This window comes from Engystomops pustulosus, chromosome 8, assembly GCF_040894005.1.
Source record: "Engystomops pustulosus chromosome 8, aEngPut4.maternal, whole genome shotgun sequence".
NCBI classification, from domain to species: domain Eukaryota; kingdom Metazoa; phylum Chordata; class Amphibia; order Anura; family Leptodactylidae; genus Engystomops; species Engystomops pustulosus.
In genome coordinates this window covers 1,535,921-1,562,077 of record NC_092418.1, presented here as the reverse complement: position 1 = coordinate 1,562,077, position 26,157 = coordinate 1,535,921, and the positions used below count along the sequence as shown (strand labels likewise).

The following is a 26,157-nucleotide window of genomic DNA, read 5'->3' as shown; positions in this document are numbered from 1 at the left end:
GGGGGCAGTACTGGAGGGGTTACAGATACTAGTGGGGGGGAACAGAGGGCAGTACTGGAGGTGTTACAGATACTAGTGGGGACCACAGGGGGCAGTACTGGAGGGGTTACAGATACTAGTGGGGACCACAGGGGGCAGTACTGGAGGGGTTACAGATACTAGTGGGGTTCCACAGGGGGCAGTACTGGAGGGGTTGCAGATACTAGTTGGGACCACAGGGGGCAGTACTGGAGGGGTTACAGATACTAGTGGGGACCACAGGGGGCAGTACTGGAGGGGTTACAGATACTAGTGGGGGGCACAGGGGGCAGTACTGGAGGGGTTACAGATACTAGTGGGGTACCACAGGGGGCAGTACTGGAGGGGTTACAGATACTAGTGGGGACCACAGGGGGCAGTACTGGAGGGGTTACAGATACTAGTGGGGTACCACAGGGGGCAGTACTGGAGGGGTTACAGATACTAGTGGGGTACCACAGGGGGCAGTACTGGAGGGGTTACAGATACTAGTGGGGACCACAGGGGGCAGTACTGGAGGGGTTACAGATACTAGTGGGTACCACAGGGGGCAGTACTGGAGGGGTTACAGATACTAGTGGGGACCACAGGGGGCAGTACTGGAGGGGTTACAGATACTAGTGGGGACCACAGGGGGCAGTACTGGAGGGGTTACAGATACTAGTGGGGTACCACAGGGGGCAGTACTGGAGGGGTTACAGATACTAGTGGGGGGGAACAGAGGGCAGTACTGGAGGGGTTACAGATACTAGTGGGGACCACAGGGGGCAGTACTGGAGGGGTTACAGATACTAGTGGGGTACCACAGGGGGCAGTACTGGAGGGGTTGCAGATACTAGTTGGGACCACAGGGGGCAGTACTGGAGGGGTTACAGATACTAGTGGGGACCACAGGGGGCAGTACTGGAGGGGTTACAGATACTAGTGGGGGGCACAGGGGGCAGTACTGGAGGGGTTACAGATACTAGTGGGGACCACAGGGGGCAGTACTGGAGGGGTTACAGATACTAGTGGGGACCACAGGGGGCAGTACTGGAGGGGTTACAGATACTAGTGGGGTACCACAGGGGGCAGTACTGGAGGGGTTGCAGATACTAGTGGGGTACCACAGGGGGCAGTACTGGAGGGGTTACAGATACTAGTGGGGGGCACAGGGGGCAGTACTGGAGGAGTTACAGATACTAGTGGGGACCACAGGGGGCAGTACTGGAGGGGTTACAGATACTAGTGGGGGGCACAAGGGGCAGTACTGGAGGGGTTACAGATACTAGTGGGGGGCACAGGGGGCAGTACTGGAGGGGTTACAGATACTAGTGGGGACCACAGGGGGCAGTACTGGAGGGGTTACAGATACTAGTGGGGACAACAGGGGGCAGTACTGGAGGGGTTACAGATACTAGTGGGGACCACAGGGGGCAGTACTGGAGGGGATACAGATACTAGTGCGGACAAAAGGGGGCAGTACTGGAGGGGTTACAGATACTAGTGGGGACCACAGGGGGCAGTACTGGAGGGGTTACAGATACTAGTGGGGGGCACAGGGGGCAGTACTGGAGGGGTTACAGATACTAGTGGGGACCACAGGGGGCAGTACTGGAGGGGTTACAGATACTAGTGGGGACCACAGGGGGCAGTACTGGAGGGGTTACAGATACTAGTGGGGGGCACAGGGGGCAGTACTGGAGGGGTTACAGATACTAGTGGGGACCACAGGGGGCAGTACTGGAGGGGTTACAGATACTAGTGGGGACCACAGGGGGCAGTACTGGAGGGGTTACAGATACTAGTGGAGTACCACAGGGGCAGTACTGGAGGGGTTACAGATACTAGTGGGGACCACAGGGGGCAGTACTGGAAGGGTTACAGATACTAGTGGGGTCCACAGGGGGCAGTACTGGAGGGGTTACATATACTAGTGGGGACCACAGGGGGCAGTACTGGAGGGTTACAGATACTAGTGGGGACCACAGGGGGCAGTACTGGAGGGGTTACATATACTAGTGGGGTACCACAGGGGGCAGTACTGGAGGGGTTGCAGATACTAGTGGGGTACCACAGGGGGCAGTACTGGAGGGGTTACAGATACTAGTGGGGGGCACAGGGGGCAGTACTGGAGGGGTTACAGATACTAGTGGGGACCACAGGGGGCAGTACTGGAGGGGTTACAGATACTAGTGGGGACCACAGGGGGAAGTACTGGAGGGTTACAGATACTAGTGGGGACCACAGGGGGCAGTACTGGAGGGGTTACAGATACTAGTGGGGACCACAGGGGGCAGTACTGGAGGGGTTACAGATACTAGTGGGGACCACAGGGGGCAGTACTGGAGGGGTTACAGATACTAGTGGGGACCACAGGGGGCAGTACTGGAGGGGTTACAGATACTAGTGGGGACCACAGGGGGCAGTACTGGAGGGTTACAGATACTAGTGGGGGGCACAGGGGGCAGTACTGGAGGGGTTACAGATACTAGTGGGGACCACAGGGGGCAGTACTGGAGGGTTACAGATACTAGTGGGGACCACAGGGGGCAGTACTGGAGGGGTTACAGATACTAGTGGGGACCACAGGGGGCAGTACTGGAGGGGTTACAGTTACTAGTGGGGCCCACAGGGGGCAGTACTGGAGGGGTTACAGATACTAGTGGGGACCACAGGGGGCAGTACTGGAGGGGTTACAGTTACTAGTGGGGACCACAGGGGGCAGTACTGGAGGGGTTACAGATACTAGTGGGGACCACAAGGGGCAGTACTGGAGGGGTTACAGATAGTAGTGGGGACCACAGGGGGCAGTACTGGAGGGGTTACAGATACTAGTGGGGACCACAGAGGGCAGTACTGGAGGGGTTACAGATACTAGTGGGGTACCACAGGGGGCAGTACTGGAAGGGTTGCAGATACTAGTGGGGTACCACAGGGGGCAGTACTGGAGGGGTTACAGATACTAGTGGGGTACCACAGGGGGCAGTACTGGAGGGGTTACAGATACTAGTGGGGACCACAGGGGGCAGTACTGGAGGGGTTACAGATACTAGTGGGGACCACAGGGGGCAGTACTGGAGGGGTTACAGATACTAGTGGGGACCACAGGGGGCAGTAGTGGAGGGGTTACAGATACTAGTGGGGACCACAGGGGGCAGTATTTGAAGGGTTGCAGATACTAGTGGGGACCACAGGGGGCAGTACTGGAGGGGTTACAGATACTAGTGGGTACCACAGGGGGCAGTACTGGAGGGGTTACAGATACTAGTGGGTACCACAGGGGGCAGTACCGGAGGGGTTACAGATACTAGTGGGGACCACAGGGGGCAGTACTGGAGGGGTTACAGATACTAGTGGGGACCACAGGGGGCAGTACTGGAGGGGTTACAGATACTAGTGGGGGGCACAGGGGGCAGTACTGGAGGAGTTACAGATACTAGTGGGGACCACAGGGGGCAGTACTGGAGGGGTTACAGATACTAGTGGGGACCACAGGGGGCAGTACTGGAGGGGTTACAGATACTAGTGGGGACCACAGGGGGCAGTACTGGAGGGGTTACAGATACTAGTGGGGACCACAGGGGGCAGTACTGGAGGGGTTACAGATACTAGTGGGGACCACAGGGGGCAGTACTGGAGGGGTTACAGATACTAGTGGGGACCACAGGGGGCAGTACTGGAGGGGTTACAGATACTAGTGGGGACCACAGGGGGCAGTACTGGAGGGTTACAGATAGTAGTGGGGACCACAGGGGGCAGTACTGGAGGGTTACAGATACTAGTGGGGGGCACAGGGGGCAGTACTGGAGGGGTTACAGATACTAGTGGGGACCACAGGGGGCAGTACTGGAGGGGTTACAGATACTAGTGGGGACCACAGGGGGCAGTACTGGAGGGGTTACAGATACTAGTGGGGACCACAGAGGGCAGTACTGGAGGGGTTACAGATACTAGTGGGGACCACAGGGGGCAGTACTGGAGGGGTTACAGTTACTAGTGGGGTACCACAGGGGGCAGTACTGGAGGGGTTACAGTTACTAGTGGGGACCACAGGGGGCAGTACTGGAGGGGTTACAGATACTAGTGGGGACCACAGGGGGCAGTACTGGAGGGGTTACAGATACTAGTGGGGACCACAGGGGGCAGTACTGGAGGGGTTACAGATACTAGTGGGGTACCACAGGGGGCAGTACTGGAGGGGTTACAGATACTAGTGGGGACCACAGGGGGCAGTACTGGAGGGGTTACAGATACTAGTGGGGACCACAGGGGGCAGTACTGGAGGGGTTACAGATACTAGTGGGGACCACAGGGGGCAGTACTGGAGGGGTTACAGATACTAGTGGGGACCACAGGGGGCAGTACTGGAGGGGTTACAGATACTAGTGGGGACCACAGGGGGCAGTACTGGAGGGGTTACAGATACTAGTGGGGACCACAGGGGGCAGTACTGGAGGGGTTACAGATACTAGTGGGGTACCACAGAGGGCAGTACTGGAGGGGTTACAGATACTAGTGGGGTACCACAGGGGGCAGTACTGGAGGGGTTACAGATACTAGTGGGGACCACAGGGGGCAGTACTGGAGGGGTTACAGATACTAGTGGGGGGCACAGGGGGCAGTACTGGAGGGGTTACAGATACTAGTGGGGACCACAGGGGGCAGTACTGGAGGGGTTACAGATACTAGTGGGGGGCACAGGGGGAAGTACTGGAGGGGTTACAGATACTAGTGGGGACCACAGGGGGCAGTACTGGAGGGGTTACAGATACTAGTGGGGGGCACAGGGGGCAGTACTGGAGGGGTTACAGATACTAGTGGGGTACCACAGGGGGCAGTACTGGAGGGGTTACAGATACTAGTGGGGGGCACAGGGGGAAGTACTGGAGGGGTTACAGATACTAGTGGGGTACCACAGGGGGCAGTACTGGAGGGGTTACAGATACTAGTGGGGGGCACAGGGGGAAGTACTGGAGGGGTTACAGATACTAGTGGGGACCACAGGGGGCAGTACTGGAGGGTTACAGATACTAGTGGGGGGCACAGGGGGCAGTACTAGAGGGGTTACAGATACTAGTGGGGACCACAGGGGGCAGTACTGGAGGGGTTACAGATACTAGTGGGGGGCACAGGGGGCAGTACTGGAGGGGTTACAGATACTAGTGGGGTACCACAGGGGGCAGTACTGGAGGAGTTACAGATACTAGTGGGGACCACAGGGGGCAGTACTGGAGGGGTTACAGATACTAGTGGGGTACCACAGGGGGCAGTACTGGAGGAGTTACAGATACTAGTGGGGACCACAGGGGGCAGTACTGGAGGGTTACAGATACTAGTGGGGACCACAGGGGGCAGTACTGGAGGGGTTACAGATACTAGTGGGGGGCAGAGGGGGCAGTAATGGAGGGGTTACAGATACTAGTGGGGACCACAGGGGGCAGTACTGGAGGGTTACAGATACTAGTGGGGGGCACAGGGGGCAGTACTGGAGGGTTACAGATACTAGTGGGGACCACAGGGGGCAGTACTGTAGGGGTTACAGATACTAGTGGGGTACCACAGGGGGCAGTACTGGAGGGGTTACAGATACTAGTGGGGGGCACAGGGGGCAGTACTGGAGGGGTTACAGATACTAGTGGGGACAACAGGGGGCAGTACTGGAGGGGTTACAGATACTAGTGGGGACAACAGGGGGCAGTACTGGAGGGGTTACAGATACTAGTGGGGACCACAGGGGGCAGTACTGGAGGGGTTACAGATACTAGTGGGGACCACAGGGGGCAGTACTGGAGGGGTTACAGTTACTAGTGGGGACCACAGGGGGCAGTACTGGAGGGGTTACAGATACTAGTGGGGACCTCAGGGGGCAGTACTGGAGGGGTTACAGTTACTAGAGGGGACCACAAGGGGCAGTACTGGAGGGGTTACAGATACTAGTGGGGTACCACAGGGGGCAGTACTGGAGGGGTTACAGATACTAGTGGGGGGCACAGGGGGCAGTACTGGAGGGGTTACAGATACTAGTGGGGGGCACAGGGGGAAGTACTGGAGGGTTACAGATACTAGTGGGGACCACAGGGGGCAGTACTGGAGGGGTTACAGATACTAGTGGGGACCACAGGGGGCAGTACTGGAGGGGTTACAGATACTAGTGGGGTACCACAGGGGGCAGTAGTGGAGGGGTTACAGATACTAGTGGGGACCACAGGGGTCAGTACTGTAGGGGTTACAGATACTAGTGGGGTACCACAGGGGGCAGTACTGGAGGGGTTACAGATACTAGTGGGGGGCACAGGGGGCAGTACTGGAGGAGTTACAGATACTAGTGGGGACCACAGGGGGCAGTACTGGAGGGTTACAGATACTAGTGGGGTACCACAGGGGGCAGTACTGGAGGGGTTACAGATACTAGTGGGGACCACAGGGGGCAGTACTGGAGGGGTTACAGATACTAGTGGGGACCACAGGGGGCAGTACTGGAGGGGTTACAGATACTAGTGGGGACCACAGGGGGCAGTACTGTAGGGGTTACAGATACTAGTGGGGTACCACAGGGGGCAGTACTGGAGGGGTTACAGATACTAGTGGGGGGCACAGGGGGCAGTATTGGAGGAGTTACAGATACTAGTGGGGACCACAGGGGGCAGTACTGGAGGGTTACAGATACTAGTGGGGTACGACAGGGGGCAGTACTGGAGGGGTTACAGATACTAGTGGGGACCACAGGGGGCAGTACTGGAGGGGTTACAGATACTAGTGGGGACCACAGGGGGCAGTACTGGAGGGGTTACAGATACTAGTGGGGACCACAGGGGGCAGTACTGTAGGGGTTACAGATACTAGTGGGGTACCACAGGGGGCAGTACTGGAGGGGTTACAGATACTAGTGGGGACCACAGGGGGCAGTACTGGAGGGTTACAGATACTAGTGGGGACCACAGGGGGCAGTACTGGAGGGGTTACAGATACTAGTGGGGGGCAGAGGGGGCAGTACTGGAGGGGTTACAGATACTAGTGGGGACCACAGGGGGCAGTACTGGAGGGGTTACAGATACTAGTGGGGGGCACAGGGGGCAGTATTGGAGGAGTTACAGATACTAGTGGGGACCACAGGGGGCAGTACTGGAGGGTTACAGATACTAGTGGGGTACGACAGGGGGCAGTACTGGAGGGGTTACAGATACTAGTGGGGACCACAGGGGGCAGTACTGGAGGGGTTACAGATACTAGTGGGGACCACAGGGGGCAGTACTGGAGGGGTTACAGATACTAGTGGGGACCACAGGGGGCAGTACTGTAGGGGTTACAGATACTAGTGGGGTACCACAGGGGGCAGTACTGGAGGGGTTACAGATACTAGTGGGGACCACAGGGGGCAGTACTGGAGGGTTACAGATACTAGTGGGGACCACAGGGGGCAGTACTGGAGGGGTTACAGATACTAGTGGGGGGCAGAGGGGGCAGTACTGGAGGGGTTACAGATACTAGTGGGGACCACAGGGGGCAGTACTGGAGGGTTACAGATACTAGTGGGGACCTCAGGGGGCAGTACTGGAGGGGTTACAGATACTAGTGGGGGGCACAGGGGGCAGTACTGGAGGGTTACAGATACTAGTGGGGACCACAGGGGGCAGTACTGTAGGGGTTACAGATACTAGTGGGGTACCACAGGGGGCAGTACTGGAGGGGTTACAGATACTAGTGGGGGGCACAGGGGGCAGTACTGGAGGGGTTACAGATACTAGTGGGGACAACAGGGGGCAGTACTGGAGGGGTTACAGATACTAGTGGGGACAACAGGGGGCAGTACTGGAGGGGTTACAGATACTAGTGGGGACCACAGGGGGCAGTACTGGAGGGGTTACAGATACTAGTGGGGACCACAGGGGGCAGTACTGGAGGGGTTACAGTTACTAGTGGGGACCACAGGGGGCAGTACTGGAGGGGTTACAGATACTAGTGGGGACCTCAGGGGGCAGTACTGGAGGGGTTACAGTTACTAGTGGGGACCACAAGGGGCAGTACTGGAGGGGTTACAGATACTAGTGGGATACCACAGGGGGCAGTACTGGAGGGGTTACAGATACTAGTGGGGGGCACAGGGGGCAGTACTGGAGGGGTTACAGATACTAGTGGGTACCACAGGGGGCAGTACTGGAGGGGTTACAGATACTAGTGGGTACCACAGGGGGCAGTACTGGAGGGGATACAGATACTAGTGGGGACCACAGGGGGCAGTACTGGAGGGGTTACAGATACTAGTGGGGGGCACAGGGGGCAGTACTGGAGGGGTTACAGATACTAGTGGGGGGCACAGGGGGAAGTACTGGAGGGTTACAGATACTAGTGGGGACCACAGGGGGCAGTACTGGAGGGGTTACAGATACTAGTGGGGACCACAGGGGGCAGTACTGGAGGGGTTACAGTTACTAGTGGGGACCACAGGGGGCAGTACTGGAGGGGTTACAGATACTAGTGGGGACCACAGGGGGCAGTACTGGAGGGGTTACAGATACTAGTGGGTACCACAGGGGGCAGTACTGGAGGGGTTACAGATACTAGTGGGGACCACAGGGGGCAGTACTGTAGGGGTTACAGATACTAGTGGGGTACCACAGGGGGCAGTACTGGAGGGGTTACAGATACTAGTGGGGGGCACAGGGGGCAGTACTGGAGGAGTTACAGATACTAGTGGGGACCACAGGGGGCAGTACTGTAGGGGTTACAGATACTAGTTGGGTACCACAGGGGGCAGTACTGGAGGGGTTACAGATACTAGTGGGGGGCACAGGTGGCAGTACTGGAGGAGTTACAGATACTAGTGGGGACCACAGGGGGCAGTACTGGAGGGGTTACAGATACTAGTGGGGACCACAGGGGGCAGTACTGGAGGGGTTACAGATACTAGTGGGGACCTCAGGGGGCAGTACTGGAGGGGTTACAGATACCAGTGGGGACCACAGGGGGCAGTACTGGAGGGGTTACAGATACTAGTGGGGACCACAGGGGGCAGTACTGGAGGGGTTACAGATACTAGTGGGGACCACAGGGGGCAGTACTGGAGGGGTTACAGATACTAGTGGGGACCACAGGGGGCAGTACTGGAGGGGTTACAGATACTAGTGGGGACCACAGGGGGCAGTACTGGAGGGGTTACAGATACTAGTGGAGTACCACAGGGGCAGTACTGGAGGGGTTACAGATACTAGTGGGGACCACAGGGGGCAGTACTGGAGGGGTTACAGATACTAGTGGGGACCACAGGGGGCAGTACTGGAGGGGTTACAGATACTAGTGGGGACCACAGGGGGCAGTACTGGAGGGGTTACAGATACTAGTGGGGACCACAGGGGGCAGTACTGGAGGGGTTACAGATACTAGTGGGGACCACAGGGGGCAGTACTGGAGGGGTTACAGATACTAGTGGGGACCACAGGGGGCAGTACTGGAGGGGTTGCAGATACTAGTGGGGACCACAGGGGGCAGTACTGGAAGGGTTACAGATACTAGTGGGGACCACAGGGGGCAGTACTGGAGGGGTTACAGATACTAGTGGGGACCACAGGGGGCAGTACTGGAGGGGTTACAGATACTAGTGGGGACCACAGGGGGCAGTACTGGAGGGGTTACAGATACTAGTGGGGACCACAGGGGGCAGTACTGGAGGGGTTACAGATACTAGTGGGGACCACAGGGGGCAGTACTGGAGGGGTTACAGATACTAGTGGGGACCACAGGGGGCAGTACTGGAGGGGTTACAGATACTAGTGGGGACCACAGGGGGCAGTACTGGAGGGGTTACAGATACTAGTGGGGACCACAGGGGGCAGTACTGGAGGGGTTACAGATACTAGTGGGGACCACAGGGGGCAGTACTGGAGGGGTCACAGATACTAGTGGGGACCACAGGAGGCAGTACTGGAGGGGTTACAGATACTAGTGGGGACCACAGGGGCAGTACTGGAGGGGTTACAGATACTAGAGGGGGGCACAGGGGGCAGTACTGGAGGGGTTACAGATACTAGTGGGGGGCACAGGGGGCAGTACTGGAGGGGTTACAGATACTAGTGGGGGGCACAGGGGGCAGTACTGGAGGGGTTACAGATACTAGTGGGGACCACAGGGGGCAGTACTGGAGGGGTTACAGATACTAGTGGGGACCACAGGGGGCAGTACTGGAAGGGTTACAGATACTAGTGGGGACCACAGGGGGCAGTACTGGAGGGGTTACAGATACTAGTGGGGACCACAGGGGGCAGTACTGGAGGGGTTACAGATACGAGTGGGGACCACAGGGGGCAGTACTGGAGGGGTTACAGATACTAGTGGGGACCACAGGGGGCAGTACTGGAGGGGTTACAGATACTAGTGGGGACCACAGGGGGCAGTACTGGAGGGGTTACAGATACTAGTGGGGACCACAGGGGGCAGTACTGGAGGGGTTACAGATACTAGTGGGGACCACAGGGGGCAGTACTGGAGGGGTTTGTACCTTGCTGCTGAAGGTTACTGGGGTACAGTCCAGCACCATTACTGGAGTACAGTCCAGCACCATTGCTGGGGTACCCTCCGGCACCATTGCTCGGGTACGGTCCGGCACCATTGCTGGGGTACCCTCCGGCACCATTGCTGGGGTACAGTCCGGCACCATTACTGGGGTACAGTCCGGCACCATTGCTGGGATACAGTCCGGCACCATTACTGGGGTACAGTCCGGCACCATTACTGGGGTACAGTCCGGCACTGTTCCCATATCCTGAGGAGAGGGGGAGAGGTAGAGTCAGGAGTGACAGTCACATCAGGGAGATCTCATATGATCCTATGGGGCTAGGGGTTACCGGCTTGTGCTCCGTACTGAGGGAAGTTCCCAACTCCAAATCCTAAAACAAAAAAGATGAGGTAAATGAAATGCTGTGTCTTGTAGTGCACCTCACTTTACTCTCTGCTGTGTCCTGGAATTATGGGACTTGTAGTCTTTAGCGGCTCTCATTTTTAAAATACTCCCTCAAATTCTGGGTGGAACCTAGCTGCTGTGACTCCCTGTCCCCTCCTCCCTCAGCTGATGGGTGGAGTCTAGCTGCTGTGACTCCCTGTCCCCTCCTCCCTCAGCTGCTGGGTGGAGTCTAGCTGCTGTGACTCCCTGTCCCCTCCTCCCTCAGCTGATGGGTGGAGTCTAGCTGCCTTGACTCCCTGTCCCCTCCTCCCTCAGCTGATGGGTGGAGTCTAGCTGCTGTGACTCCCTGTCCCCTCCTCCCTCAGCTGATGGGTGGAGTCTAGCTGCTGTGACTTCCTGTCTCCTCCTCCCTCAGCTGCTGGGTTGAGTCTAGCTGCTGTGACTCCCTGCTCACTCCTTCCTTTAGCTTCCGGGTGGAGTCTACCTCCTGTGACCCCCAGCTCCCTCCTCCCTCTGTTACTTCCTACTCTCTCCTCCCTTAGCTGCTGGATGGAGTCTAGGTGCTGTGACTCCCAGCTCCCTTCTTCCTTAGATGCCGGGTGGGGTCTAACTGATGCAACTCCCTGTCCCCTCCTTCCTTAGCTGCTGGGTGGAGTGTAGCTGCTGTGACTCCCTGTCCCCTCCTCCTACAGCTGCTGGGTGGAGTTTAGCTGCTATGACTTCCTGTCCCCTTCTTCCTTAGCTGCTGGATGGAGTTTAGCTGCTGTGACTCCCAGTCCCCTCCTCCCTCAGCTGATGGGTGGAGTCTAGCTTTTGTGACTTCCTGTCTCCTCCTCCCTCAGATGCTAAGTGGAGTCTAGCTGCTGTGACTCCCTGTCCCTTCCTCCCTCAGCTGCTGGGTGGAGCCAAGCTGTTGTTGTTCCCTCTCCCCTCCTCCCTCAGCTGGGGGTGGTATCTTACTGCTGTGACTCCTTGTCCCCTCCTCCATCAGCTGCTGTTGCTCCCTATTCCCACCTACCTCAGCTGCTGAGTGGAGTCTAACTGCAGGGACTCCATTCTCACTCAGCTCCTGCTGAGAAGAGTCCACAGAGAAAGAGAGACCACAGAGGGAAAGAGACCAAAGAGGGAATGAGACCACAGAGGGAATGAGACTACAGATAACATGAGACCACAACTCAGAGGGAAAGAGACCACAAAGAAAAGAGTCACAACACGTGGATTCAGCAGATGGGGACCCACCTGTTTGGTCTCCGTACTGCGGGTAGTTCCCGGCTCCATATCCTGCAGATATAAAATACATGGAATGTGGTGAAACATGGAAAGAGGATGGAGGGAGGGGGATGGGGCATGGTAGGACCTCACCTGTCTGTGCCCCAAACTGAGGAGTATTCCGGGCTCCGTAACCTGAAATAGAAAGTGACAAGAACAAACCCTCACCAATAATAAGGGAGAGAGCGCCCCCTCAGTCACATCCCTTCCCCTTCAGCATCTACCTCTTCCCTCCCCAGCAGACGAGGACACCAATAAAGCAGAAAATAGTCCCAGGTAGAGCTGTCACTTTAATATATCTCTGTGCACAGCAAGTCCTGGGCTGTCTGGGACTGCAGGAAGATACCTAGAGTCATCTCTGGTGATGGCCTGAGTGCCCACAGAAAGGGCTCCGAGTGCCACCTCTGGCACCAGTGCCATAGGTTAGCAATCACTGCCTTTAAGACTTGCAGTGCACCATTCCTACTACTGAAGGGTTAGAATGTGATGTTTATGTTATGTTGCAACATTTGTTATCTTCCCTGCAGAAGCTCAGGAGGTGACTGCTTAGGGGCTCAGCATGAACCTATATACAGGAGCTCCTTTGTCGGAGCACCTGCCAGGAGCAGTGATTGGTATAAATCCAGGAAATCAGAGGTCTTTACCCACCAAAATCTGAGGCCAGAAGATGCGCCCAGCCGCTCTTACCTGATTTGTGGGGCTTTCCATATCCTAGGGGAGTAGAAAGACGGAGTTACCATAGCATATACCCCCTCTAAAACCAAAGTATCCCCCTGTATCTAGGTTCAGTCAGTGTATCCCCCTGTGTATCTAGGCTCAGGCAGTGTATTGGGGAGCTGTATATAGTGATTGCTGGGGAAGCTGTATACAGTGATTGCTGGGGGGAGCTGTATATAGTGATTGCTGGGGGAGCTGTATATAGTGATTGCTGGGGGAGCTGTATATAGTGATTGCTGGGGGAGCTGTATACAGTGATTGCTGGGGGAGCTGTATACAGTGATTGCTGGGGGAAGCTGTATATAGTGATTGCTGGGGAGCTGTATATAGTGATTGCTGGGGGGAGCTGTATATGGTCATTGCTGGGGGAGCTGTATATAGTGATTACTGGGGGAGCTGTATATAGTGATAGCTGGGAGTTGTATACAGTGATTACTGGGGGAGCTGTATATAGTGATTGCTGGCAGGAGCTGTATATAGTGATTGCTGGGGGAGCTGTATACAGTGGTTGCTGGGGGAGCTGTATATAGTGATGTCTGGGGGCTGTATATAGTGATTGCTGGGGGAGCTGTATACATTGATTGCTGGGGGAGCTGTATATAGTGATGTCTGGGGGCTGTATATAGTGATTGCTGGGGGAGCTGTATACAGTGATTGCTGGGGGAGCTGTATATAGTGATTGCTGGGTGGCTGTATATAGTGATTGCTGGGGGAGCTGTATATAGTGATTGCTGGGGGAGCTGTATATAGTGATGTCTGGGAGCTCTATATAGTGATTGCTGGGGGCTGTATATAGTGATTGCTGGGGGAGCTGTATATAGTTATTGCTGGGGAGATGTATATAGTGATTGCTGGGGGAGCTGTATATAGTGATTGCTGGAGGAGCTGTATATAGTGATTGCTGGGGGAGCTGTATATAGTGATTGCTGGAGGAGCTGTATATAGTGATTGCTGGAGGAGATGTATATAGTGATTGCTGGGGGAGCTGTATATATAGTGATTGCTGGGGGAGCTGTATACAGTGATTGCTGGGGGAGCTGTATATAGTGATTGCTGGAGGAGCTGTATATAGTGATTGCTGGGGGAGCTGTATATAGTGATGTCTGGGGGAGCTGTACATAGTGATTGCTGGGGGAGCTGTATACATTAATTGCTGGGGGAGTTGTATATAGTGAATGCTGGAGGAGCTGTATATAGTGATTGCTGGGGGAGCTGTATATAGTGATTGCTGGGGGAGCTGTATATAGTGATTGCTGGGGGAGCTGTATACAGTGATTGCTGGGGGAGCTGTATATAGTGATTGCTGAGGGAGCTGTAAATAGTGATTGCTGGGGAGCTGTATACAGTGATTGCTGGGGAGATGTATATAGTGATTACTGGGGGAGCTGTATACATTGATTGCTGGGGGAGTTGTATATAGTGAATGCTGGAGGAGCTGTATATAGTGATTGCTGGGGGAGCTGTATATAGTGATTGCTGGGGGAGCTGTATATAGTGATTGCTGGGGGAGCTGTATACAGTGATTGCTGGGGGAGCTGTATATACTGATTGCTGAGGGAGCTGTATATACTGATTGCTGGGGGAGCTGTATATAGTGATTGCTGGGGGAGCTGTATATAGTGATTGCTGGGGGAGCTGTATATAGTGATTGCAGGAAAACTGTATATAGTGATTGCTGGGGAGCTGTATATAGTGATTGCTGGGTGAGCTGTATATAGTGATTGCTGGGGGAGATGTATACAGTGATTGCTGGGGGAGCTGTATACAGTGATTGCTGGGGGAGCTGTATACAGTGAATGCTGGGGGAGCTGTATACAGTGAATGCTGGGGGAGCTGTATATAGTGATTGCTGGGGGAGCTGTATACAGTGATTGCTGGGGGAGATGTATGCAGTGATTGCTAGGGGAGCTGTATACAGTGATTTCTGGGAAGCTGTATATAGTGATTGCTGGGGAGCTGTATATAGTGATTGCTGGGGGAGCTGTATATAGTGATTGCTGGGGGAGCTGTATATAGTGATTGCTGGGGGAGCTGTATATAGTGATTGCTGGGGGAGCTGTATATAGTGATTGCTGGGGGAGCTGTATATAGTGATTGCTGGGGATCTGTATACAGTGATTACTGGGGGAGCTGTATATAGTAATTGCTGGGAGAGCTGTATATAGTGATTGCTGGGGGAGCTGTATATAGTGATTGCTGGGGGAGCTGTATATAGTGATTGCTGGGGGAGCTGTATATAGTGATTGCTGGGGGAGCTGTATATAGTGATTGCTGGGGATCTGTATACAGTGATTACTGGGGGAGCTGTATATAGTAATTGCTGGGAGAGCTGTATATAGTGATCACTGGGGAGGCTGTATATATAGTGATTGCTGGGGGAGCTGTATACAGTAATTGCTTGGAGCTGTATATAGTGATTGCTGGGGGAGCTGTATATAGTGATTGCTGGGGGACCTGTATATAGAGATTGCTGGGGGAGCTGTATACAGTAATTGCTTGGAGCTGTATATAGTGATTGCTGGGGGAGCTGTATATAGTGATTGCTGAGGGACCTGTATATAGTGATTGCTGGGGGAGCTGTATATATAATGATTGCTGGGAGCTGTATACAGTGATTGCTTGGAGCTGTATATAGTGATTGCTGGGAGAGCTGTATATAGTGATTGCTAGGAGAGCTGTATATAGTGATTACTGAGGGAGCTGTATATAGTGATTCCTGGGGGAGCTGTATACAGTGATTGCTGGGAGAGCTGTATATAGTGATTGCTAGGAGAGCTGTATATAGCGGTTGCTGGGGGAGCTGTATATAGTGATTGCTGGGAGAGCTGTATATCGTGATTGCTGGGTGGCTGTATATAGTGATTGCTGGGGGAGCTGTATATAGCGATTACTGGGGGAGCTGTATATAGTGATTACTGGGGGAGCTGTATATAGTGATTGCTGGGGGAGCTGTATATAGCGATTGCTGGGGGAGCTGTATATAGTGATTGCTAGGAGGTGTATACAGTGATTGCTGGGGGAGCTGTATATAGTGATGTCTGGGGGAGCTGTATATAGGGATTGCTGAGGGGAGCTGTATATTGTGATTGCTGGGGGAGCTGTATATAGTGATTGCTGGGGGAGCTGTATATAGTGATTGCTGGGGGAGCTGTATATAGTGATTGCTGGGGGAGCTGTATATAGTGATTGCTGGAGGAGCTGTATATAGTGATTGCTGGGGGAGATGTATATATAGTGATTGCTGGGGGAGCTGTATATAGTGATTGCTGGGGGAGCTGTATACATTGATTGCTGGGAAGCTGTATATAGTGATTGCTGGGGGAGCTGTATATAGTGATTGTTGGAGGAGCTGTATATAGTGATTGCTGGGGGAGCTGTATATAGTGATTGCTGGGGGAGCTGTATATAGTGATTGCTGGGGGAGCTGTATATAGTGATTGCTGGAGGAGCTGTATATAGTGATTGCTGGGGGAGCTGTATATAGTGATTGCTGGGGGGGAGCTGTATACAGTGATTGCTGGGGGAGCTGTATATAGTGATTGCTGGGGGAGCTGTATATAGTGATTGCTGGGGGAGCTGTATACAGTGATTGCTGGGGGAGCTGTATATAGTGATAGCTGGGGGAGCTGTATATAGTGATTGCTGGGGGAGCTGTATACAGTGATTGCTGGGGAGCTGTATATAGTGATTACTGGGGGAGCTGTATATAGTGATTACTGGGGGAGCTGTATATAGTGATTGCTGGGGGAGCTATATACAGTGATTGCTGGGGGAGCTGTAAACAGTGAATGCTGGGGGAGCTGTATATAGTGATTGCTGGGGGAGCTGTATATAGTGATTGCTGGGGGAGCTGTATATACTGATTGCTGAGGGAGCTGTATATAGTGATTGCAGGAAAACTGTATATAGTGATTGCTGGGGAGCTGTATATAGTGATTGCTGGGTGAGCTGTATATAGTGATTGCTGGGGGAGCTGTATACAGTGATTGCTGGGGGAGCTGTATACAGTGAATGCTGGGGGAGCTGTATATAGTGATTGCTGGGGGATCTGTATATAGTGATTGCTGGGGGAGATGTATGCAGTGATTGCTGGGGGAGCTGTATACAGTGATTGCTGGGAAGCTGTATATAGTGATTGCTGGGGAGCTGTATATAGTGATTGCTGGGGGAGCTGTATATAGTGATTGCTGGGGGAGCTGTATATAGTGATTGCTGGGGGAGCTGTATATAGTGATTGCTGGGGGAGCTGTATATATAGTGATTGCTGGGGGAGCTGTATATAGTGATTGCTGGGGGAGCTGTATACATTGATTGCTGGGGGAGCTGTATATAGTGATGTATGGGGGCTGTATATAGTGATTACTGGAGGGCTGTATACAGTGATTGCTGGGGGCTGTATGTAGTAATTGCTGGGGGCTGTATATAGTGATTGCTGGGGATCTGTATACAGTGATTACTTGGGGAGCTGTATATAGTAATTGCTGGGAGAGCTGTATATAGTGATCACTGGGGAGGCTGTATATATAGTGATTGCTGGGGGAGCTGTATACAGTAATTGCTTGGAGCTGTATATAGTGATTGCTGGGGGAGCTGTATATAGTGATTGCTGGGGGACCTGTATATAGAGATTGCTGGGGGAGCTGTATACAGTAATTGCTTGGAGCTGTATATAGTGATTGCTGGGGGAGCTGTATATAGTGATTGCTGGGGGAGCTGTATATAGTGATTGCTGGGGGAGCTGTATATAGTGATTACTGGGGGAGCTGTATATAGTGATTGCTGGGGGACCTGTATATAGAGATTGCTGGGGGAGCTGTATACAGTAATTGCTTGGAGCTGTATATAGTGATTGCTGGGGGAGCTGTATATAGTGATTGCTGAGGGAGCTGTATATAGTGATTGCTGGGGGAGCTGTATATATTATGATTGCTGGGAGCTGTATACAGTGATTGCTTGGAGCTGTATATAGTGATTGCTGGGAGAGCTGTATATAGTGATTGCTAGGAGAGCTGTATATAGTGATTACTGAGGGAGCTGTATATAGTGATTCCTGGGGGAGCTGTATACAGTGATTGCTGGGAGAGCTGTATATAGTGATTGCTAGGAGAGCTGTATATAGCGGTTGCTGGGGGAGCTGTATATAGTGATTGCTGGGAGAGCTGTATATCGTGATTGCTGGGTGGCTGTATATAGTGATTGCTGGGGGAGCTGTATATAGCGATTACTGGGGGAGCTGTATATAGTGATTACTGGGGGAGCTGTATATAGTGATTGCTGGAGGAGCTGTATATAGTGATTGCTAGGAGGTGTATACAGTGATTGCTGGGGGAGCTGTATATAGTGATGTCTGGGGGAGCTGTATATAGTGATTGCAGGGGGAGCTGTATACATTGATTGCTGGGAAGCTGTATATAGTGATTGCTGGGGGAGCTGTATATAGTGATTGCTGGAGGAGCTGTATATAGTGATTGCTGGGGGAGCTGTATATAGTGATTGCTGGGGGAGCTGTATATAGTGATTGCTGGGGGAGCTGTATATAGTGATTGCTGGAGGAGCTGTATATAGTGATTGCTGGGGGAGCTGTATATAGTGATTGCTGGGGGGGAGCTGTATACAGTGATTGCTGGGGGAGCTGTATATAGTGATTGCTGGGGGAGCTGTATATAGTGATTGCTGGGGGAGCTGTATACAGTGATTGCTGGGGGAGCTGTATATAGTGATAGCTGGGGGAGCTGTATATAGTGATTGCTGGGGGAGCTGTATACAGTGATTGCTGGGGAGCTGTATATAGTGATTACTGGGGGAGCTGTATATAGTGATTACTGGGGGAGCTGTATATAGTGATTGCTGGGGGAGCTATATACAGTGATTGCTGGGGGAGCTGTAAACAGTGAATGCTGGGGGAGCTGTATATAGTGATTGCTGGGGGAGCTGTATATAGTGATTGCTGGGGGAGCTGTATATACTGATTGCTGAGGGAGCTGTATATAGTGATTGCAGGAAAACTGTATATAGTGATTGCTGGGGAGCTGTATATAGTGATTGCTGGGTGAGCTGTATATAGTGATTGCTGGGGGAGCTGTATACAGTGATTGCTGGGGGAGCTGTATACAGTGAATGCTGGGGGAGCTGTATATAGTGATTGCTGGGGGATCTGTATATAGTGATTGCTGGGGGAGATGTATGCAGTGATTGCTGGGGGAGCTGTATACAGTGATTGCTGGGAAGCTGTATATAGTGATTGCTGGGGAGCTGTATATAGTGATTGCTGGGGGAGCTGTATATAGTGATTGCTGGGGGAGCTGTATATAGTGATTGCTGGGGGAGCTGTATATAGTGATTGCTGGGGGAGCTGTATATATAGTGATTGCTGGGGGAGCTGTATATAGTGATTGCTGGGGGAGCTGTATACATTGATTGCTGGGGGAGCTGTATATAGTGATGTATGGGGGCTGTATATAGTGATTACTGGAGGGCTGTATACAGTGATTGCTGGGGGCTGTATGTAGTAATTGCTGGGGGCTGTATATAGTGATTGCTGGGGATCTGTATACAGTGATTACTTGGGGAGCTGTATATAGTAATTGCTGGGAGAGCTGTATATAGTGATCACTGGGGAGGCTGTATATATAGTGATTGCTGGGGGAGCTGTATACAGTAATTGCTTGGAGCTGTATATAGTGATTGCTGGGGGAGCTGTATATAGTGATTGCTGGGGGACCTGTATATAGAGATTGCTGGGGGAGCTGTATACAGTAATTGCTTGGAGCTGTATATAGTGATTGCTGGGGGAGCTGTATATAGTGATTGCTGAGGTAGCTGTATATAGTGATTGCTGGGGGAGCTGTATATAGTGATTACTGGGGGAGCTGTATATAGTGATTGCTGGGGGACCTGTATATAGAGATTGCTGGGGGAGCTGTATACAGTAATTGCTTGGAGCTGTATATAGTGATTGCTGGGGGAGCTGTATATAGTGATTGCTGAGGGAGCTGTATATAGTGATTGCTGGGGGAGCTGTATATATTATGATTGCTGGGAGCTGTATACAGTGATTGCTTGGAGCTGTATATAGTGATTGCTGGGAGAGCTGTATATAGTGATTGCTAGGAGAGCTGTATATAGTGATTACTGAGGGAGCTGTATATAGTGATTCCTGGGGGAGCTGTATACAGTGATTGCTGGGAGAGCTGTATATAGTGATTGCTAGGAGAGCTGTATATAGCGGTTGCTGGGGGAGCTGTATATAGTGATTGCTGGGAGAGCTGTATATCGTGATTGCTGGGTGGCTGTATATAGTGATTGCTGGGGGAGCTGTATATAGTGATTGCTGGGGGAGCTGTATATAGTGATTGCTGGGGGAGCTGTATATAGTGATTGCTGGGGGAGCTGTATATAGTGATTGCTGGGGATCTGTATACAGTGATTACTGGGGGAGCTGTATATAGTAATTGCTGGGAGAGCTGTATATAGTGATCACTGGGGAGGCTGTATATATAGTGATTGCTGGGGGAGCTGTATACAGTAATTGCTTGGAGCTGTATATAGTGATTGCTGGGGGAGCTGTATATAGTGATTGCTGGGGGACCTGTATATAGAGATTGCTGGGGGAGCTGTATACAGTAATTGCTTGGAGCTGTATATAGTGATTGCTGGGGGAGCTGTATATAGTGATTGCTGAGGGACCTGTATATAGTGATTGCTGGGGGAGCTGTATATATAATGATTGCTGGGAGCTGTATACAGTGATTGCTTGGAGCTGTATATAGTGATTGCTGGGAGAGCTGTATATAGTGATTGCTAGGAGAGCTGTATATAGTGATTACTGAGGGAGCTGTATATAGTGATTCCTGGGGGAGCTGTATACAGTGATTGCTGGGAGAGCTGTATATAGTGATTGCTAGGAGAGCTGTATATAGCGGTTGCTGGGGGAGCTGTATATAGTGATTGCTGGGAGAGCTGTATATCGTGATTGCTGGGTGGCTGTATATAGTGATTGCTGGGGGAGCTGTATATAGCGATTACTGGGGGAGCTGTATATAGTGATTACTGGGGGAGCTGTATATAGTGATTGCTGGGGGAGCTGTATATAGCGATTGCTGGGGGAGCTGTATATAGTGATTGCTAGGAGGTGTATACAGTGATTGCTGGGGGAGCTGTATATAGTGATGTCTGGGGGAGCTGTATATAGGGATTGCTGAGGGGAGCTGTACATAGTGATTGCTGGGGGAGCTGTATATAGTGATTGCTAGGGGAGCTGTATATAGTGATTGCTGGGGGAGCTGTATATAGTGATTGCTGGGGGAGCTGTATATAGTGATTGCTGGAGGAGCTGTATATAGTGATTGCTGGGGGAGATGTATATATAGTGATTGCTGGGGGAGCTGTATATAGTGATTGCTGGGGGAGCTGTATACATTGATTGCTGGGAAGCTGTATATAGTGATTGCTGGGGGAGCTGTATATAGTGATTGCTGGAGGAGCTGTATATAGTGATTGCTGGGGGAGCTGTATATAGTGATTGCTGGGGGAGCTGTATATAGTGATTGCTGGGGGAGCTGTATATAGTGATTGCTGGAGGAGCTGTATATAGTGATTGCTGGGGGAGCTGTATATAGTGATTGCTGGGGGGGAGCTGTATACAGTGATTGCTGGGGGAGCTGTATATAGTGATTGCTGGGGGAGCTGTATATAGTGATTGCTGGGGGAGCTGTATACAGTGATTGCTGGGGGAGCTGTATATAGTGATAGCTGGGGGAGCTGTATATAGTGATTGCTGGGGGAGCTGTATACAGTGATTGCTGGGGAGCTGTATATAGTGATTACTGGGGGAGCTGTATATAGTGATTACTGGGGGAGCTGTATATAGTGATTGCTGGGGGAGCTATATACAGTGATTGCTGGGGGAGCTGTAAACAGTGAATGCTGGGGGAGCTGTATATAGTGATTGCTGGGGGAGCTGTATATAGTGATTGCTGGGGGAGCTGTATATACTGATTGCTGAGGGAGCTGTATATAGTGATTGCAGGAAAACTGTATATAGTGATTGCTGGGGAGCTGTATATAGTGATTGCTGGGTGAGCTGTATATAGTGATTGCTGGGGGAGCTGTATACAGTGATTGCTGGGGGAGCTGTATACAGTGAATGCTGGGGGAGCTGTATATAGTGATTGCTGGGGGATCTGTATATAGTGATTGCTGGGGGAGATGTATGCAGTGATTGCTGGGGGAGCTGTATACAGTGATTGCTGGGAAGCTGTATATAGTGATTGCTGGGGAGCTGTATATAGTGATTGCTGGGGGAGCTGTATATAGTGATTGCTGGGGGAGCTGTATATAGTGATTGCTGGGGGAGCTGTATATAGTGATTGCTGGGGGAGCTGTATATATAGTGATTGCTGGGGGAGCTGTATATAGTGATTGCTGGGGGAGCTGTATACATTGATTGCTGGGGGAGCTGTATATAGTGATGTATGGGGGCTGTATATAGTGATTACTGGAGGGCTGTATACAGTGATTGCTGGGGGCTGTATGTAGTAATTGCTGGGGGCTGTATATAGTGATTGCTGGGGATCTGTATACAGTGATTACTTGGGGAGCTGTATATAGTAATTGCTGGGAGAGCTGTATATAGTGATCACTGGGGAGGCTGTATATATAGTGATTGCTGGGGGAGCTGTATACAGTAATTGCTTGGAGCTGTATATAGTGATTGCTGGGGGAGCTGTATATAGTGATTGCTGGGGGACCTGTATATAGAGATTGCTGGGGGAGCTGTATACAGTAATTGCTTGGAGCTGTATATAGTGATTGCTGGGGGAGCTGTATATAGTGATTGCTGGGGGAGCTGTATATAGTGATTGCTGGGGGAGCTGTATATAGTGATTACTGGGGGAGCTGTATATAGTGATTGCTGGGGGACCTGTATATAGAGATTGCTGGGGGAGCTGTATACAGTAATTGCTTGGAGCTGTATATAGTGATTGCTGGGGGAGCTGTATATAGTGATTGCTGAGGGAGCTGTATATAGTGATTGCTGGGGGAGCTGTATATATTATGATTGCTGGGAGCTGTATACAGTGATTGCTTGGAGCTGTATATAGTGATTGCTGGGAGAGCTGTATATAGTGATTGCTAGGAGAGCTGTATATAGTGATTACTGAGGGAGCTGTATATAGTGATTCCTGGGGGAGCTGTATACAGTGATTGCTGGGAGAGCTGTATATAGTGATTGCTAGGAGAGCTGTATATAGCGGTTGCTGGGGGAGCTGTATATAGTGATTGCTGGGAGAGCTGTATATCGTGATTGCTGGGTGGCTGTATATAGTGATTGCTGGGGGAGCTGTATATAGCGATTACTGGGGGAGCTGTATATAGTGATTACTGGGGGAGCTGTATATAGTGATTGCTGGAGGAGCTGTATATAGTGATTGCTAGGAGGTGTATACAGTGATTGCTGGGGGAGCTGTATATAGTGATGTCTGGGGGAGCTGTATATAGTGATTGCTGGGGGAGCTGTATACATTGATTGCTGGGAAGCTGTATATAGTGATTGCTGGGGGAGCTGTATATAGTGATTGCTGGAGGAGCTGTATATAGTGATTGCTGGGGGAGCTGTATATAGTGATTGCTGGGGGAGCTGTATATAGTGATTGCTGGGGGAGCTGTATATAGTGATTGCTGGAGGAGCTGTATATAGTGATTGCTGGGGGAGCTGTATATAGTGATTGCTGGGGGGGAGCTGTATACAGTGATTGCTGGGGGAGCTGTATATAGTGATTGCTGGGGGAGCTGTATATAGTGATTGCTGGGGGAGCTGTATACAGTGATTGCTGGGGGAGCTGTATATAGTGATAGCTGGGGGAGCTGTATATAGTGATTGCTGGGGGAGCTGTATACAGTGATTGCTGGGGAGCTGTATATAGTGATTACTGGGGGAGCTGTATATAGTGATTACTGGGGGAGCTGTATATAGTGATTGCTGGGGGAGCTATATACAGTGATTGCTGGGGGAGCTGTAAACAGTGAATGCTGGGGGAGCTGTATATAGTGATTGCTGGGGGAGCTGTATATAGTGATTGCTGGGGGAGCTGTATATACTGATTGCTGAGGGAGCTGTATATAGTGATTGCAGGAAAACTGTATATAGTGATTGCTGGGGAGCTGTATATAGTGATTGCTGGGTGAGCTGTATATAGTGATTGCTGGGGGAGCTGTATACAGTGATTGCTGGGGGAGCTGTATACAGTGAATGCTGGGGGAGCTGTATATAGTGATTGCTGGGGGATCTGTATATAGTGATTGCTGGGGGAGATGTATGCAGTGATTGCTGGGGGAGCTGTATACAGTGATTGCTGGGAAGCTGTATATAGTGATTGCTGGGGAGCTGTATATAGTGATTGCTGGGGGAGCTGTATATAGTGATTGCTGGGGGAGCTGTATATAGTGATTGCTGGGGGAGCTGTATATAGTGATTGCTGGGGGAGCTGTATATATAGTGATTGCTGGGGGAGCTGTATATAGTGATTGCTGGGGGAGCTGTATACATTGATTGCTGGGGGAGCTGTATATAGTGATGTATGGGGGCTGTATATAGTGATTACTGGAGGGCTGTATACAGTGATTGCTGGGGGCTGTATGTAGTAATTGCTGGGGGCTGTATATAGTGATTGCTGGGGATCTGTATACAGTGATTACTTGGGGAGCTGTATATAGTAATTGCTGGGAGAGCTGTATATAGTGATCACTGGGGAGGCTGTATATATAGTGATTGCTGGGGGAGCTGTATACAGTAATTGCTTGGAGCTGTATATAGTGATTGCTGGGGGAGCTGTATATAGTGATTGCTGGGGGACCTGTATATAGAGATTGCTGGGGGAGCTGTATACAGTAATTGCTTGGAGCTGTATATAGTGATTGCTGGGGGAGCTGTATATAGTGATTGCTGGGGGAGCTGTATATAGTGATTGCTGGGGGAGCTGTATATAGTGATTACTGGGGGAGCTGTATATAGTGATTGCTGGGGGACCTGTATATAGAGATTGCTGGGGGAGCTGTATACAGTAATTGCTTGGAGCTGTATATAGTGATTGCTGGGGGAGCTGTATATAGTGATTGCTGAGGGAGCTGTATATAGTGATTGCTGGGGGAGCTGTATATATTATGATTGCTGGGAGCTGTATACAGTGATTGCTTGGAGCTGTATATAGTGATTGCTGGGAGAGCTGTATATAGTGATTGCTAGGAGAGCTGTATATAGTGATTACTGAGGGAGCTGTATATAGTGATTCCTGGGGGAGCTGTATACAGTGATTGCTGGGAGAGCTGTATATAGTGATTGCTAGGAGAGCTGTATATAGCGGTTGCTGGGGGAGCTGTATATAGTGATTGCTGGGAGAGCTGTATATCGTGATTGCTGGGTGGCTGTATATAGTGATTGCTGGGGGAGCTGTATATAGCGATTACTGGGGGAGCTGTATATAGTGATTACTGGGGGAGCTGTATATAGTGATTGCTGGAGGAGCTGTATATAGTGATTGCTAGGAGGTGTATACAGTGATTGCTGGGGGAGCTGTATATAGTGATGTCTGGGGGAGCTGTATATAGTGATTGCTGGATGAGCTGTATATAGTGATTGCTGGGGGAGATGTATATATAGTGATTGCTGGGGGAGCTGTATATAGTGATTGCTGGGGGAGCTGTATACATTGATTGCTGGGGGAGCTGTATATAGTGATTGCTGGGGGAGCTGTATATAGTGATTGCTGGAGGAGCTGTATATAGTGATTGCTGGGGGAGCTGTATATAGTGATTGCTGGGGGAGCTGTATACAGTGATTGCTGGGGGAGCTGTATATAGTGATTGCTGGGGGAGCTGTATATAGTGATTGCTGGGGAAGCTGTATACAGTGATTGCTGGGGAGCTGTATATAGTGATTGCTGGGGGAGCTGTATATAGTGATTGCTGGGGGAGCTGTATATAGTGGTTGCTGGGGGGGCTGTATATAGTGATTGCTGGGGGAGCTGTATATAGTGATTGCTGGGAGAGCTTTATACAGTGATTGCTGGGGAGCTGTATATAGTGATTACTGGGGGAGCTGTATATAGTGATTACTGGGGGAGCTGTATATAGTGATTGCTGGGGGAGCTGTATATAGTGATTGCTGGGGGAGCTGTATATAATGATTGCTAGGGGAGCTGTATATAGTGATTGCTGGGGGAGCTGTGTATAGTGATTGCTGGGGGAGCTGTATATAGTGATTGCTGGGGGAGCTGTAT

General features: G+C 51.6%; 1 protein-coding gene across 4 annotated transcripts in view; it reads right to left on the bottom strand.

Moving 5' to 3' along the window:
• The window catches only part of LOC140076237 (uncharacterized), a 187,808-nt gene that overhangs the window by 46,392 nt on the left and 115,259 nt on the right, over window positions 1-26,157 (bottom strand). For all 4 annotated transcript variants that reach the window (XM_072122754.1, XM_072122755.1, XM_072122756.1 and 1 more), the window contains 5 exons: window positions 12,851-12,874; window positions 12,257-12,298; window positions 12,134-12,175; window positions 10,839-10,880; window positions 10,493-10,756 (listed from right to left, as the gene is read on the bottom strand). In XM_072122754.1, coding sequence (XP_071978855.1) covers window positions 10,493-10,756; window positions 10,839-10,880; window positions 12,134-12,175; window positions 12,257-12,298; window positions 12,851-12,874 — 414 coding nt within the window. The remainder of the gene's footprint in view (window positions 1-10,492; window positions 10,757-10,838; window positions 10,881-12,133; window positions 12,176-12,256; window positions 12,299-12,850; window positions 12,875-26,157) is intronic.